We start from the raw sequence: 18,851 nt of genomic DNA on the forward strand, positions 1-18,851 counted from the left end.
AAAAAAATGTCGTAAGTCGAAATTGTCCGGCTAACTTCTATGAGGTCCCCATGGCATGTATTTTCCGCGTAAAGGTGGAAGCACATAAAATTGCAGGAGCATAAGCAGAAGGCAGAAGCCATATGCGCATGCGCTATGGTATTTATAGAGCTCTACAGATACCATAGCGCATGCGCATATGGCTTCTGCCTTCTACTTATGGCTCCTGCAATTTTATGTGCTTCCACCTTTACGCGTACAACCGCGTAACCAATCAGAAGCGCGAATATGCATAACCGAAAATGCGAAACGTTTCTAATTGGTTACGCGGTTACGCGTTACGCGGAAAATACATGCCATGGGACTCCAGCCTGACGCTTGTGTCGATTTGCGTCGCTAAATGAAAAGCACACATTTAAGGGGATCCTAAAGACGTTTGTATTACCGACCGAATTCTATATCTGTCCTTGTATAGACAATGATGATAGACAAGGATAAACATGGTTATAGGTTATAATTTCTTCGAAGCTCTGCTCATTTTTATTCCAGGCTTTCAATCTCAATTTCAAAGGTACGTTATTGTTTGTGCACGTCTTCTGAAGGGTGGGAACATTTTATTTCGTACATATTACTTATACAACTGTTTATATTAGAAAATAAGATAACAGCATTTTTAATTTTTTTCAATTATTACTAATTATTTTACATTCCCACCCTTCATTAGTACCATACTTTACTCCTGTAAAAGGATTTTGCGATCTATAAAGCCGTTTCAAAATTAGATTTTTGACTGTAATTGTCGGTAATTGAGTCACTTTAGCATCCCCTTGACTATCTTAAGGCCCGGTCTACAATGGATGTCGTAAGTCGGAGTCGTAAGAAATTGACCAATCACAATCTATTATTCTCCTTGCGATCGAAGAATAATGAACTGTGATTGGTCAATTTCTTACGACTCCGACTTCCGACATCCATTGTAGACCGGGCCTAAGTATGTATGTACATACAATCTTAAATCAAACTAGACTTCGAAAAATACGTAAAATATTAATTATTTTCAAGTAATATCTTCAAGTAATAATATTTTATGGATAATATATATATAAATAATTTTATACGCTCCATAAGAATGGGCTTTAAGGTCGGTATTCATAGTCGGTTCTTATATTTAAGACCATCTTAAGTACAATTTTAAGATGTCATTAACCAATCACAGAGTTGTATTAGCATCTTAAGATATTACTTAAGACGGTCTTGAAATAAGATCTGATTATGAATACCGGCCTAAGAAATCGATATTTCTTCTTTCATGGGCCGCGTTCAGCAGACACAACTGTTGAGTTCGTCTTATCAACACTCTGCGTTGATTGGTTGGTTCTAAAAGTAAGAGCCAATGGGTGCGTTCAGCCGATACTCCGCTAGCCTAGCGCACGTAAGCAGCGAGCGCTTTGCTACCATTTGCTACGGAAAAATTTGGCTGGACAGAAGCGCTCGCTAGTCTAGCGGAGTATCGGCTGAACGCACCCAATCACGTTCGACTGCTACTGAGCGGCTTGGTCTGCTGAACGCGCCCATGCGCTACGTGTCTATATATACCCGCGTCGCAGATTGAAGGATCGTGGGCATTTAATTTTACCTCGAATAAACAACTGTGTCGGGAGCTTCGGGAAAAAAATGAGATAAAGAGGTGTGATTTCTGAAGCAAAATATATAATTTCTATCGATTTTTTTCCGACGATCTCAATCGGAGCGCGAACGACATGAACTCATCACGAACAACTTAGCTTGAATAGAGCTCGACGTAAATTTTCTTCACGACCATTAGTGCAACGGCGATGATTTCCATCGACCGTCCGGAGTATTGGTTTGTGTAAATCTTACCGAGAACTAAACGGGACCAGCTCTTGCAAGGGATGCATTTAGCGTGCGACATGCTCTAAATACTCTGTGAAATAATTGGAAGGACAATTGCGCCCTCGCCGATGTTTCAAGCCCTGTTTTACGTCGTCTCAGAATGGTTTTGAGTCGCAACGACAAGAGAAAGAGGAAGGAGGGAGACTTGGTGGACCTCATGGAGCCACTTTCAGAATCTTCGAAAAGGTAACTCATCTTCACATTTGTATGCATTACACTTGTAACAATGATTGCTTCTCAAATTAAGAATAAAGTATATTTAGAGATGCCTGTAGTAATATATATAGTAAGTCATGCTGCATTTATAGCTTTTATAGAACTTCCCATGATATTAATTTTGCAATTATCTGTTCCAGGACCAAAGTTCATGCACAAAGAAAATTTGCACAAGGTGCAACCACAGTGTTCAATACTTCGCCTACATCTGTCAAGGACAAGGAAAAAGCTAAACCTACCACAATTACAGAATTAATAACTCACAAACGTCCAAATACGGAGGATTTTTTAACATTTTTATGCTTTAGAGGTTAATTGTTTATTTAAGGACAATATCAATTTTCTTCAGTATCAATAATTCTTAGCCTAAAACAGGCCTGTGGTCAATTTGCACTTTTCGTTCAATTTTGCCTATTGCCATCCCTATTCTCGTTTCGTAGCATCTAGGTTTTTTGGCTTAGAAACAGAACATTCGCTATAAATCATATGAGGCTTTGGTGCATATTGCCCTGCGCACTGTTTACTGTTTATAAAATTGCTATTATCGGCCGAAAAGTGCAAACTGATCACAGGCCTGGCCTAAAAGATGATTCCTTTTAACAGATAGTACAATGTGCTAAATTGTTAGGGATGTAAAGAGAAGAGTTTTTGTCTATATATAATTTTCTATTAATAAAATTAAGATGGAACAGTTATTCAGAAACGTGTAAGATATATATTACGAGAATTTTTATTTAGCATCAGTTACTAACGAAACTATTATCATTTATTTACACTTAAATTGTAGTCTATCTTGATCTTGATCTAAATGTATTCTTTTGATAAACAAACTTTTCCAAATTTAGGAACATCTATTTTGCCACCCAGTTTAAATTTCTTCAATATCGGCAACAAAAAAGAGAAACAGGAGCCCAAGCCAGCTCGAACTTCTACAGAGAAGGCTTCTTCTACTAGTACTTTTACAGATATTCAGAAGCAAGAAAGTACATACCAGAAAAATGTGATAAAAGAAAATACATGCCAGAAAAAAGTAAAGCCTATTGTTTCAAATAAGAAAACGGTGGCTAGTACATTACAAAAAAGCATTACCAAGCTTAAGACAGCTACGTCTACTGTCCAAGCGCTTAAAAAAAAATATCAGGAGCAACGCCTTGCTAAACAAAGAATAAAAAATAAATTCAAAACCACTTGCGTTATGAGGACAAGATCGTGTACAGAAAGATCAATGTTGAAGGCTGGTCTTCAGTTGGCGCCGCGAAAATTCTTACCTAGAATCAAGGCGAAGAGACATGGCTTAAGAAGTGGTGTTGTACTGCCAGATAAAATCAACAAACCTCTGTCAAAAACGAAAGTTGCGTTACCCAGACCAAAGAAGAAAGTCGATGTTAAACCGAAAAATAGCGATACATCGAACACAGATGTGTCATCCGAAGAAGAGAACGATGTCGAGGACGATGAAGAGAAAGAATTACATGTGGAGAAATCGACATTGCAGATAAAGCGCAACATTCAAAAAGGCATAAAAAAAAAAATCTGCACCAGAAGTAAGTCAGAGATGAGGAGAGTTACAAGATCATCCAGTAGCACGGTCTCCTCACAGAATCTCTCCAGAAGGCCTACCAGAAAAACGAAGGAAGCAGCTGCTGTATATATGGAAATTCTTGGAAGGAAATTAGTGAGCCCGGATTTAGAAAATGATGATAACGTTTCAGTTGAGAGCTTTCCCGAACTGCCAAATGCTCGTAGAATAGCGCAAACGGAGAACGAGCTTAAAGCCAAAGTGAAACAGAATAGTACCAAGACTATCGCTAAAACTAAAGATTCTAAAGTTAGCTCTCTCAATAGTAACACTAATAAGCGATTGGATAAGAGCAAAAACAACAAGTTGATTTTAAAGAGCAAACGTCTGATGAGGGTACAGAGATATTGCGAAGAGGATAGTGACGAAGAATCTGAGAGTTCAATAGAAACGAACAATACAAGACCCATTACCAGACAAAGTCTTGGAAAGATTGATAAACCGATTAGCAGGAGTCTTAGATCATCCTCTAAAAACACAACTATACAAACAGAAATACAAAGTAACACAAATACCAAACCGAAGACCCAGGTTCAAAGTTGTATGAAATCAGCTAGAGAAAAATTCGTGATAAAACGTAAACGCGAGCAAAATGTATCTAAAACATCGTCGGATAAGATTAAGCAAAAAAGCCTTAAAAGTAATCAAAACGAGAAAGCGGAATCCGAAGAGGAAACTTTGGGAATGCTGCTCAATAAAATAAAGAAGAAGAAAGAAAATGACGAGGAAGAAGGACAGATCCCTGACAATGTTGATAATACGAAAGATGGAAAGGCAGCTCGCGGAGACAGGCAAAATGTGAAAGCAGATCTGTCGAAGGTATCGGACGACGAGGAATCTTTTCGTGGGTTTACTAAGAAGGCGATATCGAAAGTATTGAATTCATGTCAAACGCATGCCAATGTTAATCTGCTAGTCAGAGAGTCCGATGAAAAGCTGAATTTCTCCAAAACTTTGGACGTATCGCAAACAATGGATAAAAGCGATACTTTATGGGAAAGTAAAGTAGAAACATCATCAGTCAAAGGTTCTCTGGTCGCAAATTCACTGAACGGCGAGTGCAACGTATCTGTGCAGGATCAAAAATCGGTATTGGATTTGTCTGTAAAGACACAAAGCTCGTTGTTGCCATCCATGGAACAGACGAAATGTAACCACGAAAACGAGGTTTCTTCCAATCTTATGCCACTATCTACTCTGCATACGAGAAAGGAACGAGTGAATATGTCGACTGAACAGATAGAAAAGTGGCTAAACGAAAGCTCGCTTGCCAAAGAAGAGAGCAAATTGGAGATGGAAAATGTCTCCAGCTTTAGGTGCAATTCTGCGAAAGAAAAGTTAAAGACGGACGTCTCGCATCTGTCTATCTCGACGAAAATTCAACATTTAGTACGCCCGGTTAACGTCACTCTTTCGAAATTATCAGATAAGACGAATTTGAAGGACCGTGCGGGGATACACGGCAGAAATATGATATCAGCATCATCTGATATGCGTAATACTGGAGTGAAGCAACAAAATGCGATTGTCGACAAGAGTAAGATTATTACCGAAACGAGAGAGATTGCCAAGAATAAAACTGAGAAGACGTACAAAGATACTTCTTTTGCTGAAGATACTAGCGATACTGTGTCCAAATCGGATCAAAACTCGGTGGATGGTTCTATAGAGAAGAAATCACCGACGGAGAAGAAAATATTTCAACTGCGGAAGCCCTTTTTGCCTAAGGTCAAGGAACGTAAGACTGTAACACCGAATGCGAACGCCTTTTCGCCAGAGAACGAGAGCAGCGTTTATGCGTTTGAAAGCGATACTGAGGTTCCTGTTAGCACACCCTTCCGAAGAAAGGTCAGAGATGATGCAAAACGTTCGACTGCAGTAATGCAGTCCACAGCGGTTATAGTATCCGAGACCAAAGTGATTGCCGAAGCCAAGAAATTGAGTTTGAAGGAGGATTCTGAATTGTCAGATAGCAAAGAAAAATCGTCGAACGATTCCGCGATGCTCATGAGGAAAGAAGATGGAAAGGGGACACAAGGACCGATAAATGTGGTAAATACGGGTCCAAGCGTGAGCAAGTTTGAGCTGCCCAAGAATTTCGCGAGCTTGACCAGTGTCCAAGTGCTACCACTCGACAAACTCACGACGAGTTGGAGCAACGTAAATTGCAGCGCTTCTATAGCAGTGCAAGTGAATCTCGACGAAACCACGCAGGAGCAAGAAAGCGATGCAAGTCAACAAAAAAGTACCGAGATATCCACTCAGACCGAAATGAGTAACGAGAATGACGATGACAACGACGGGCAGCTGTTTTACATTCCGTTGCAGGCTGTTACGAGGGGCGGCCCGAATCTGGTACAAGGTCAACAGCTAATACAAGGCGTCGCTGTTAAACTTGGCACGGAAGGACCGACCGGTCCTAATCAAAGAGTGCTCCTTCGGGCTAAGCTGGTCACTAAACCACCGTTATCCGTGGCCCGTTGTCCACCGATAGGAACGGTACAACCGACAACACGTACCCCGTCCAATCCTACGACGATTACGGTGGAACAGCACATACCATCGACGTCAACGACTGAGACTGTGTCGACCATGATAGCAAGTATGAGTGCGAAGACGCAACCGATATCACTAACGAAAAATGAAGTCTTGATACCAAGTCCGAATCGTCCAAATGCCAGTACGAGCGCAAATAGCAGTTTGGAGAAACTTATAAAGTCACCAAAGTCATCTAGGGAAAGAAAAGCTTCTATAGATTCGACAAAAAGCGGGAAGAGGTAATGTTTAATGTTATATTTTACATTTTCGAAATAACACAAGTAATACAAACGCAAAATTCTTGTTATGCATTTTTATTGTTTATGATGAAAATCTTTTAGGACACAAATGAAATGCAAACAAAAAGGAACGGAGCTATGCTCTTCAAGCAACAGTACATTTCCAGGCACGAAGATCGCGAACGATGAAGCTCGTGTAGTCGAGGCACCAACGTTTTATCCGACGGAGAAAGATTTCCAGGATCCATTGGAGTATATAGACAAGATAAGGCCAATCGCTGAAAAATTTGGAATATGTAGAGTGGTGCCTCCACCAAATTTCAAGGTAAATATCGTAAAAAAATAATTGTATTAGATAGGTAATATACATTATTAAATAATGAATATGTGTTACATATTATATAATTCTCTTTTTTTTTTATTTTTTAGCCGGAATGCAAGGTGTCCGACGATATGAGATTTACCGCTTATAATCAATATGTACATCGGATGCTCCACAGATGGGGTCCTAATGTGAAAGAAATGATGGCTATCAAGAAATATTTAGCTACTCAGAGTATTACTTTGACTCAACCTCCATGGGTAAAACTTTATTTATTACTTATTTTTTAAATAGATAGTACAACTTGAGAAAATTTAAGAGAATCGGTGCTTATTAATAATTAACTGTTTCAGATTGGTGGGATGGAAGTAGATTTACCTCACTTATATCAAACAGTTCAAAGCTTAGGTGGATTGAAAGAAGTTATTGAAAAAAAGAAATGGCAGAAAGTAGCAGATGGCATGAAGATACCAAAATCGGCACAGGATCGTGTTACTAAATTAGACGATATTTATTGTAAATATTTACTACCATATGATACACTATCGCCAGGTATATTTTATATAATAAATAAATGTTACAAAGATGTTGAAAAATTTATGTTACAAATTGCAAATAATTTGTTTAGAGGAACGTGAGAAATTGTTCGACGAAGTTGAAACTGAATGGATGAGAAAAGAAAGCAAAGCCTTGCAAAGGCAAGAAGTGTCGTCCAATGATAACGATGAGGAAGAGGATGAGGACAGTTCTGATGAAATTGAAGAATGCATCGTAAAAGTATGACAAAAATATACTAATTATTTGTTATTCTTATTTTTATCATAAGATGTAAAAAATATTTTTATCTGTGCTTTTGAAGTTTGATTCACAAAAATTTCTTAATCTTTGATTTGAAGTAAATCCGAAATCCATCTGAATCAAATTTCAAATACTTCGTTAAAAATTAGCATTAAGATATAGGGTTTGTTTTCTGTTGCTAAACTGGCTGCACTAGGTCAGAGTTCATTTTTTCTCATATATATATATATATATATATATATATATATATATATATATATATATATATATGGGGCATTCCACTCCAATTCGCAAGGGGTCAAACTTCGACCTTTTTATTTTTGATGGCCGCTCGTTTTTTAACAGGTCTTTACGAGTATTAGATCCCTGTTAAATCGTTTCTATAATAAATGTAGCGTTTCCGAAATAGAGCCTGCGCAAGATGAGGACTGCAAAATTTTCAATGAATTTTTTCGCCTATTAGACAACGTCTAAGAAAAAAATTCATTGAACATAAAATACGCTATTTAGATCATAGTTTAAAAAAAAATTATCCTAAATTTTTATAATAATGATTTTAAACTAATAAAATAAAAAAACACACAAAAATTTGAATATCTCAAAAACCCCATTTTCTATTTTTTTGAAATTTATAGGGAATATTCTAGGGAGTATTAGAAACATTTTAAGACTAGTTGGAAGTTGCGCAGAATTTTTGGGAATTTTTTATAAATTTTTTTGTGAGGCAGTAGTAATATTTGACTCACAAAAGTGTAGTTAAAAACGCGTTTCAGACAATTCTGAATCGATTTAGATATACTTTTTTACTAAAGCATGATGAAGATCTCGGCATAGCACACGACAATTGCGATGAATAGTGGGAAAGGCGAAAAAAATAGATTTATGAGGAAGTTTAATTCAATAAGTACATTTGTTTAAGAACATATTATTTATAATTTTATTATTTTGTGCTCAGTATAATCATTCGAAAATGAGTAATCTTTAACAATTAATTTATAATTTTTGGTATGACTTGGTATGACGCAGTGGACACGTTGAGTCTGAGGTATTCTTTTTGTTTGATCGTACCGACCTGTCAAAAATTCGGCGGCAATTAAGTATTGGGACAAAAAAAATTATGAAATTGCCGCCGAATTTTGCTATGCCGAGATCTTCATCATGCTTTAGTAAAAAAGTATATCTAAATCGATTCAGAATTGTCTGAAACGCGTTTTTAACTACACTTTTGTGAGTCAAATATTACTACTGCCTCACAAAAAAATTTATAAAAAATTCCCAAAAATTCTGCGCAACTTTCAACTAGTCTTAAAATGTTTCTAATACTCCCTAGAATATTCCCTATAAATTTCAAAAAAATAGAAAATGGGGTTTTTGAGATATTCAAATTTTTGTGTGTTTTTTTACTTTATTAGTTTAAAATCATTATTATAAAAATTTAGGATAATTTTTTTTTAAACTATGATCTAAATAGCGTATTTTATGTTCAATGAATTTTTTTCTTAGACGTTGTCTAATAGGCGAAAAAATTCATTGAAAATTTTGCAGTCCTCATCTTGCGCAGGCTCTATTTCGGAAACGCTACATTTATTATAGAAACGATTTAACAGGGATCTAATACTCGTAAAGACCTGTTAAAAAACGAGCGGCCATCAAAAATAAAAAGGTCGAAGTTTGACCCCTTGCGAATTGGAGTGGAATGCCCCATATATATATATATATATATATGTATCTCGCAAATCGATTTTATTAAAAAATATTTCAGACAAAAGTTGCGTAGTTTGGAGGGGGACACATGATGAAAATATAGACTTGACCTTGAGTGACCTTTTCAAAGTTAGGTCAAGTCTATATTTTCATCATATGTGTCCCCTTCCAAACTACGCAACTTTTGTCTGAAATATTTTTTAATAAAATCGTCGATTTGCGAGATACACATTTGATTGTCATTTTTAAAATGGGACACTGAATATAATATATTACATAATATAATATATTATGTATATACAAGTTCCATTAACTCAATTCAATTCTACTATTTTAGTTAATAAGAAAAAACATTATATTAACAAAAGTTATATGGTTTTAAGAGGGACATAATATATTGTGGTAATACTAATCTAGTTTCTTTACAAGTGCAGCTGTAGGAGAGATTTGAATGTTAACTTTTTTTTTAAAGGGAGTGTTAGTTTTTTATGACCGAATTTGATAGAGGCGAATTTTGAGAATAAAAACATTAAGGTAGGTACATTTATCCTAAAACTCTAAAAATGGTTTTCTGAGATATTTGGCTTCGTCCATTTTTATTTATATTATAGCTGCGGTCTACTTGATGCTACAAATGGTTCGAAGCATTCCTCTTCTCCTTTCTTTCAATAAAGAAAGAAGGAGAAGAAGAACGCTTCAAAGCATTTGTAGCGTCAAGTGGACCACAGCCTATAAAACATGTTTGAAGCTATGCTTATTATTATCTTACAATTAGATATAAAGCGGTAGATAGCAAATTCATGTGAAATGACAATTTGAAACAATTTTCTATATTTGTTGATAAGTTTTTCATTTTGTGATCAGAAAGTTATCAACATGAAATTTTTATTTGAATAACAAGTAGATATACCTACTTCTTATGTGTGAAGAAACTCAGCTAAATTCAGTTATCACACAAGCTTTATATATTGAATGATATCGGATATCCAAAGCGCACATGTCCTTCACACCGTTTCAGAGATTAAGTAAAAAATTGAGAAAAACCGGAAGTCTTGCTATTCGTAAAAATAAGCATGTAGGAAAGCTCAACATTGTCATCCACTTTTAAAAAAGGCGTGTGTTACCTGAGTGAATTTCGTTTGTATCGTAAAATTGAAGCCTCTTTTCCGCGATGCCGATTGGCTATCTCGATTGATTGCCGCGCCGCGTAGCTTGCTTCATCCCGTAAGGGACTGTCATCGCGGAGTGTGGCGAGTTTCGTGCGTGTATAGTGCGTCGTGTGTGTCATGATGTGACAGCTCGCGTCGTGTCGCGAGGTTAATCGTCCCGCGATTATTATATAATAGCATAATGTTAAAGCTAAATGGCGCGCGCGAAGCGCGCGCGTCTGTAGTGTCTAGTTTCACAAAATCTACTATCTTTTGTTTGTTTACAACTAACAATAAGATAAAATAAGTATAGTTTCGAAATATGTTTCATAATATAAGGTCAAGTTAGACAAAGCCAAATATCTTAAAAAGCATGAGTTTTAGGATAAATGTAACTTCCATCTGATTGCCTCAAGGAAAAGGGAACAGTCCTCAAGTCAGGCCTTGATCTTCTTCACTTTCTTTTGAGGGTTTTGTAACATTTTAATTTTTTACGAGAATAATGTTACTATAGCCCACTGTTCAATCCTTCTGGGGATCAATAAGCTGCATACATTTATAGTGTGCGCCTACACTCAGAGAAAAAATTTGTACCAGCAACTAGAATTTTTTGCGATTAAAACGACTAGAAATTTGTGGATAAATAGCGCCTCAACTATGTATAATATAGTTGTAATAACAACAATAAATAAATTATTTAAACTACAAGAATACAATGATATTATTTATGTTACTACAACATACTTTTTGCATACACAATATATTTTTCGTTAATAGTGGCATTAACGAAAAATATATTGTGTATGCAAAAAGTATGTTGTTGTAACATGAATAATATCATTGTAGTGATATCAACATAATTTTTAGAGTTGTCTAATAAAGAATAATTTTTTATTTGTTAAACTAAAAGACTTAAAAGTAAACATTAAGTGAAAAATCACTATATGAAAAATAAGAATTTTAACGTAAAAAAGAATTTTATAATTAATATACCTAGGCGACTAGCGCCTGAAAATATCTGCTTTGGTCCCGTAGGGGGTCTCCTTATATACAGGTCGGTGCGGAATTTTGAACTCGAGAGAATGTACGGACGATGCGACGCCTAGCGGCGTCGATGCAAACTGCCGACTTTACAGTTACCGCGCGGGCGAGTATTACTGGTGGCGTGAGCCGCCACATATATCATACAGATTTATAATCCAAAATTGATTAATATATATGTGGGTGAACACACCCTGACTGGCGAACCTTAGAAGGATCGCTGGAAAAACCCTGCTGAGCGACCCTAGTTATAGGAATCGATGTTGAATTTTAAACACGCAAAAGTATACTGGCGATGCGCCGCGTAGCGGGCGCGAGCCGAACTCTCTCGCCGCGCGAGTCCGCGCTGCCGCCCGCACCGGCTTCTGGAAGTATGCTACACAACAAAAAAATATTTGTCTAAACAATAAGTCAAGGAATTGTCTAAACTTGAAAAATGTTATTGTCATATCTTATTTTATGGAGTCTAACTATAATAATTATAGTTGAGGCGCTATTTAACTATCAACTAATAGTTGACAAATATTGTTTCTGTGACTATATTTTTATAGTATTCAGTACTATTTAGTTTCTATTACTTTGGAAAACTAGTTACAAGTAGTTAAACTGCAGAGTTGCCAAAAAAATAGTTGCCACAACTACTTCGATTTCTCTCAGTGTATAGTTTACATAGATATGTATGTGGAACCTACAATTTAACGCTAGTTTCGGACAGCCTGTTAAAGAGGTTCTCTTGACAAGATACTTTCGGTTTGCCATTGCCTTCCGAGAAGTGGTGATCGAATAAAATTCGATGTGTTTCTAGCCAGATTTGACCTGGGTCTTTCCGAATCTAATTCTTCGGTACAGAGACAACTCTATGCTACGATTGCTATCCTATAAATACGCCACTAGCTGTAAAAAAAACCATTGCCACCATGATATGTCTCTCGAAATCGTACAACTTTTGTACATGTTTTTTCTTATTACTTGAAATGGCGGATATATATACACTTATACATATATACATACATTTGTAACATTAAAGGGAAGAAACATGCCGTTGAACGCTTTTTACCGAATTGCCCGTAATACGCAACGTATGTGGTTTGGTGAAAATCAACGAGGAAACGAAACCGAGGGTGCTTCCGCCAATGAGGTGGAGAGTGCATTTTGGAAACACGTTGCCGAGAGAAAACGTCATGTTTGTGTACATGCGGCAAGCATTGATTCCAGTGGTCGTGGATTTGGCTTTTCCGTTGCAAAAAACAGTCCGTTCGCTAGACATCCTTGGAATCTTAAAGTTCTCACTAACAATGCTGGATCAGTATTGAGAGCTTTGGGTCCACTAATGGGTATGCAGCTTTTTTATGATAGGCAGGCTATTACAATTATTCGTATGGCTCAGGGAAATGAATAGATAGACAGATAGATAACTGAACTTTATTCCTCTCAGGGTTACAGTATTACACATCTTAAATTTCATTTAAAATATACTATCTTATGTACACTATTTGCTGCCTTAGGGCCATTCTACAATACGTCGCGAACAATGGCAACTGCTAGTTGAAAAGTGTTATTTCTGATTGCCGATTGTCAGTTCCTGTCGTCAAAAAAGTTAAAAGTTTGCCAACTTTCCAACTTTCTTTTGACAACCGCAACTAACAAGCGCAATAACCGGAAATAACACTTTTCAACTAACAGTTGCCATCGTTTGCGACGTATTGTAGAATGGCCCTTATACTACGTCTGGATGGAGAGGCTGTGCGCTTGCATAACGTTTGCACACGTCCCCCCCCATTCCCACACTCACACACACACATTTTCCTAATGGAACTTCCGTTTCCGCAAGGTAACATTGTCCCGATAAAATAAAAAAAAAAATAAAAAAAAAATAAACATCTTGCCCTCCCCGCAATTCTCTCGCTTTTTAATTCTCTCTCTCTCTCTCTCTCTCTCTCTCTCTCTCTCTCTCCCCCCCCTATCCCTCCCACTCGTTCACTCGCCCTCTTCCCTCCTATTCCTCTCCTCACTCTTCTCCAATTCTCTCAACCAGTCTTCACCTTCTCCTTCTTCCCTCAATATTTCCTGCCAATTTCTTCCTCCTCCCTTCCTCCCACACGTGTTCCCATATTTCCTTCTTGCTTCCACACAATCTGCACACCATTTCCTCTTCCGTCTCCCAGTCTCCCTTCTCTCATTTCATTTCCCAGTCTACATCTGGCCAACCTTTTACTCTACTTCCTCCCCATCCCTTTTTCATATATCCCAGTATTCCCTCTCCTTTAATATACTTGTATATTTTGTTATATTTCGATTTCCTTCTCCTTTCCCATCTTTCATCCTTTTCCCTTTCTTTTCCCTTCTTTACTAATTCTTCCACTAGCTCTTCCCCTTCCGCCATTCTCCTTACTTCTTCCATATCCAACTCTCTCTTCATAAAAAACTCTAATCTACCCTCCTCCCATCTCGACAAACTCACTCCCTTTACTGCTCTTTTTTTAATTTTCTCTAGGCATCTTCTTGCAATCTCGCTTCCTCTTCCAGTCTCTTCTCCCATCCCCACGCCCTCAATCCCGCCCTTTCTCTTAGTTTCTTTGTAACTCCACTCTTATCACATACCCTGCTGTTCTCCCAGGGAATAAATAAACACACAATTTAAGGATCCTCATTTTTTGATCATGTTTCTTCAATAAAGGTGCATTTATAGCATTCTTATATGAGCAATGTAACTTTTGTATTTCTAGGTGTGACCGTACCGACATTGCATGTGGGTATGTTATTTAGCGCTTGTTGCTGGTATCGCGATCCACATGGTTTACCATGGATAGAGTATCTACATACAGGTGCCAAAAAGATTTGGTATGGGATACCCGATGAGCATAATAACAATTTTCGAAAAGCACTTTCGAAAATGGTACCGCGATATTGCAAAAACAAGACTATATGGTTACCTTCTGACACTGCCATGGTTCCACCAGAATTATTAGTAAGCAACGGTGTACCGTTATGTCAGATAGTACAAGAACCGGGACAATTTATAATAGTATTTCCAAAAGCGTTTACATCTAGCATTTGTACCGGTTATGTAGTATCCGAAAGCGTATATTTCGCACAACCATCTTGGTTAGAAACCGCGGAACAAGTATTTAAGGTATGTGCATAAAACGTGTAAAATCTTTCATATATGGTAGAGTCCTATATAAGGAGAGAAGCGACTTCGGACCCCCCACCATCACCTCCAACACCGCCATATTGGGACCGCTCCAGTTCTATCAGACAAATCAAACCCCACTACCTAACCTAACCAGTAAGACAACGTTCCGATATTCGCTGCCAGTACTGAAAATCTATAGTTTACGTCACATACTTTTCAGTACTCACAATAAATATCGGAACGCACTGAACGCAGCCTAAATACTAGCTGTAAATATCAAAACATATTAAGGGGATGCTAAAGTGACTCAATTACCGACAATTACAGTCAAAGGTCTAATTTTGAAACGGCTTTATAGATCGCAAAATCCTTTTACAGGAGTAAAGTATAGGTACTAATGAAGGGTGGGAATGTAAAATAATTAGTAATAATTGAAAAAAATTAAAAATGCTGTTACCTCATTTTCTAATATAAACAGTTGTATAAGTAATATGTACGAAATGAAATGTTCCCATCCTTCAGAAGACGTGCACAAACAATAACGTACCTTTGAAATTGAGATTGAAAGCCTGGAATAAAAATGAGACGTTCGAAGAAATTATAACCTATAACCATGTCTATCCTTGTCTATCATTATTGTCTATACAAGGACAGATATAGAATTTGGTCGGTAATACGAACGGCTTTAGGATCCCCTTAACTTCATTTTCCACTGCGGTCTCAATATGGCTGCTTCAATTAGGTGGGGGCATCACCAATCAGAATTCGCGACGCCGGAGCCGCTTCATATATGGTTCATATATGGAGGTTTTTAGTCACTTAACGATTTCATATTTGATAATAAAACATATGTTTTCAGGACATACAAGACAGTTGCGAACCTTCTATCTTTTCATTCGAAAGATTGTTATTTAATATTATTAATGACACAAGATCTCACATAGATATATTAAAACAGGTAGGAATAGATTTGTTGTAATTATTAGAGAATTAATTAAAAATGAAAATAGATAATTATATATTATCATAATAAACCTTTGAACTCTTAGTATTACATTAAGATATTATATCTTCAGATATTGCCGAGTGTGATAAAGATTCGCGAAAAGGAATTAGATTATCGTAAACAACTGGAATGTGTGGGTCTTATCAATAGAGAAAGATTGCCTTTGCCAGATAGTGGAAAAGGAAAGAAAGGGAAAAAGGTGAAAGAAGATGATGGTGACTTTGAATGTGAGACGTGTAGAGCCAATTTGTTTGTCTCTTTGGTAAACAATTCACAAGATGACAGCGTTTATTGTTTGCCGCATGCATTGCATTTAATCAGTTGTAAGAAGCAAATTCTGAAATATTGTACTCTGATGTACACATATGACGAAGTAAGTATAACAACTTATTATATACCAATTAATCAATATGTTCTGTGTAAAGTTATATGTATTAGTACACTGCTAAAAAAAAATTAGGGAATCACTTTTTCTAAGTAATAAATTTTTGCCCATTTTTAAACTGTAATCACTCAGCGAATAATTAACGTAAAAAAAAGTTTAAAGAAAGGTTTTACGAGACAAACTCTACTATAAGGTGCTTTTGTTCAATTTTCACTCAGATTAATATTCAAAGGCGTGATCAGCTTTGAATAAGGACGTATTTGAGATATCCAAAATCTTGAAATTTGCAGTTTTCCACCACCTAATAAAAAAATTGGCGAACATAATTCACACCATTTCAAAGTACGGACTTTGCCCTTAAAAAAAAAACTTTGTCCTACGCCGATTATTTAACGAGATATCGCAATTTAAAGTAACCCCTGTTTTTTTTTAATGATTTCAGCATGACTGCTGGCATTTGCGTAACCTGATGTGCACCACGGGGAAGTTGCTTGGACGGATTTTGCACATCATGTATGTATGCGTATATGGAGTGTACATACATGTGTATGTGTGTACATGTAGAGGTTTTTTTTAGTAAGAAGTGTTGTGCCACTTTTTCCCCGTACCACGCGTATCCCGCAATCTTGATCTCATATTGATGCATTTTTTTACATTAGATTGAAGAGACACTGCGTCAAATTTGGAATAAAATTTCTCAATTTGATGTAAAAAAAATGCATTAATATGAGATTAAGATTGCGTGAGGTAATACGGCGAAGAAATGACAACACTTCTTACTAAAAAAAAACCTCTACATGTACACATACACATACATATATGATGTGCAACATCCGACCCAGCAACCTCCCCATGGTGCACATCAGCTTACGCAAATGCTGGTGGTATCGTGCTAAAATCATAAAAAAACAGGGGTTACTTTAAATTACAATATTTCGCTAAATAATCGGCGTAGGACAAAGTTGTTGTTGTGGTTTTTCTTTTTTTTTTTTTTTAATTTTTATTTAAAAGGGCAAAGTCCGTATTTTGAAACGGTATTAATGATTATGTTTGTTAATTTTTTTGTTAGGCGGTGGAAGACTGCAAATTTTAAGATTTTGGATATCTCAAATACGTCCTTATTCAAAGCTGATCATGCCTTTGAGTATTAATCTAAGTGAAAATTAAACAAAAGCACTTTATAGTAGAGAGTTTGCTCTAAAACCTTTTTTTAAACTTTTTTTTACGTTAATTATTTACTGAGTAAGAGCCTCCGTACACAAGACTCTCGTATGGTAAGGTAGTATAACGAAACGTGAGTCAACACACAAGAAACGTATCGGTTACGGCGTTATACATCAATATGTTTCTTGTGCGTTGATCTACGTTACATTACCATATGAAAGTTTTGTGCGGAGGCTCTAATTTGTAGGAAATTTAGGGCCGTAGGGCCGGTATTGATAGGAGATCGGGGAAATTAGCGTTGTAGTGGAGCAGTCGTGGGGTAGCAGCCTAAGTGCTAGGCGTGTGAACGAAGGATTCCGAGTTCGAGTCCCGGTCGGCTCCGTTAAATTTTTCCGTCTCTTACAAATTACAGTTTAAAAATGGGCAAAAATTTCCTGATAAAAAAGTGATCCCTTAATTTTTTTAAGCAGTGTATAAATAATTGAGAGTAATTATGTCCTAATTTATGTTTATCAGGACGAATTAGACGAATTGATTCACAAACTGGAAAACAGGATCGAAGCCAAATCTAAAAAAACTAATCAAATAAAACAAAATAAGCAAGAAAGATAAGTCTGTTATTTTATTTATAAAAGATAAAAGTGCTTATTATTTATTAATCTATGTTAGAATAAACGTTGCATAACTAGCAAACATGATTGTACTGTGTCTCGCTTATTATAATAGAAACTAGTTTATAAAAATTGTTTGTTTATCTAGCGTATAATAGGATAAATGATGATAATGAACGACATTATAAGAAATAGAAGTTTTATAGTATATGATTTGCCCAACTCTTTCGAGACGGTTGTGATGTATAAAATATGTGAAATTATGTGATTTCATGATACTCGTCTTTAAAGAGTTAAAAAATAAAAATATTCATATATTCCATTGGCGGAAATATCTACATTTGTTGTAATTTACTTTTAAGGAATATATTAAGACAAGGGGGATGTTATTCAATATTTGAGCAAATTCCTAAAGAAACAAGGAGACTTACTGTATCCGTAACAACTTATAATTCTTCTTTATCACGATGTGATCTTATCTACTTATCTTGTCTAGTAATTTAGAATTGCAGAATATTAGTAATTGCTTGAAACTAACATAATATATGATTCTTTTATAATTATATATTATATAACTTATATATTATATAATTTATTAAAGACATATATGTTTGAAATAAAACTTTGACAATAGAAAAATTTAGGATATATTCCAGAACATAATAAATTATCCATTAATAGATTAATAGATCTGTGTCCGATTTTATTATTAACAAATATAACACAATATTAATGTACTGATATATAAAAACATATTTAGGTAAAAATACACATTAAGTGTTAGCCACCTCCGATGACTCACCCCTTGACATATATTACAGAGGTCACCTTCCTGAGTGACCTTCAGAAAGTTTTAGCAGTCGCTCATTGCTTATTTAAAAGTTATATAATAAAAAAAAGCTTGAGAAAACAAGTTTGTGTCAGTGCTAAGGGGGGTAATTGGTTGATACGTGTGGCGTGTGCATAGACAGTACACATGTAGGCGGGGGAGGGATTACTGCCCCTCCTCTGCAAGCAGGGGTAGTAGGGGTGGACCTTGGTTAGAAAGTTGAAAACCGAACCATACAATGA

At 36.2% G+C, this 18,851-nt stretch overlaps 1 protein-coding gene across 2 annotated transcripts; it reads left to right on the forward strand.

The window, feature by feature from the left end:
* The first annotated feature begins 1,565 nt into the window (after positions 1-1,565).
* Positions 1,566-18,118, forward strand: LOC112461709 (protein Jumonji). 2 transcript variants are annotated; one of them, XM_025027045.1, is made up of 12 exons: positions 1,566-2,079; positions 2,250-2,419; positions 2,955-6,465; positions 6,568-6,790; positions 6,895-7,047; positions 7,141-7,339; positions 7,416-7,564; positions 12,506-12,812; positions 14,205-14,611; positions 15,474-15,572; positions 15,691-15,993; positions 17,686-18,118. In XM_025027045.1, the coding sequence occupies exons 1-12, from the start codon at positions 1,994-1,996 to the stop codon at positions 17,779-17,781; spliced, it is 5,703 nt and encodes a 1,900-aa protein (XP_024882813.1). In that variant the 5' UTR covers positions 1,566-1,993; the 3' UTR covers positions 17,782-18,118. The 2 variants fall into 2 exon arrangements, with proteins under 2 accessions (XP_024882813.1, XP_024882814.1); XM_025027046.1 differs by having other exon boundaries at positions 14,205-14,446.
* The last annotated feature ends 733 nt before the right edge of the window (positions 18,119-18,851 follow it).

This window comes from Temnothorax curvispinosus, unplaced genomic scaffold (assembly GCF_003070985.1).
Source record: "Temnothorax curvispinosus isolate PA1 unplaced genomic scaffold, ASM307098v1 QBEX01011667.1, whole genome shotgun sequence".
Taxonomy (NCBI): Eukaryota; Metazoa; Arthropoda; class Insecta; order Hymenoptera; family Formicidae; genus Temnothorax; species Temnothorax curvispinosus.

Coding starts and splice junctions, on each gene's coding strand:
- LOC112461709 (XM_025027045.1), top strand. CDS start 1,994: ATGGTTTTGAGTCGCAACGACAAGAGAAAGAGGAAGGAGGGAGACTTG. Junction 7,565..12,505: donor TTGAAGAATGCATCGTAAAA/GTATGACAAAAA, acceptor GTAACATTAAAG/GGAAGAAACATGCCGTTGAA. Junction 14,612..15,473: donor CCGCGGAACAAGTATTTAAG/GTATGTGCATAA, acceptor ATATGTTTTCAG/GACATACAAGACAGTTGCGA.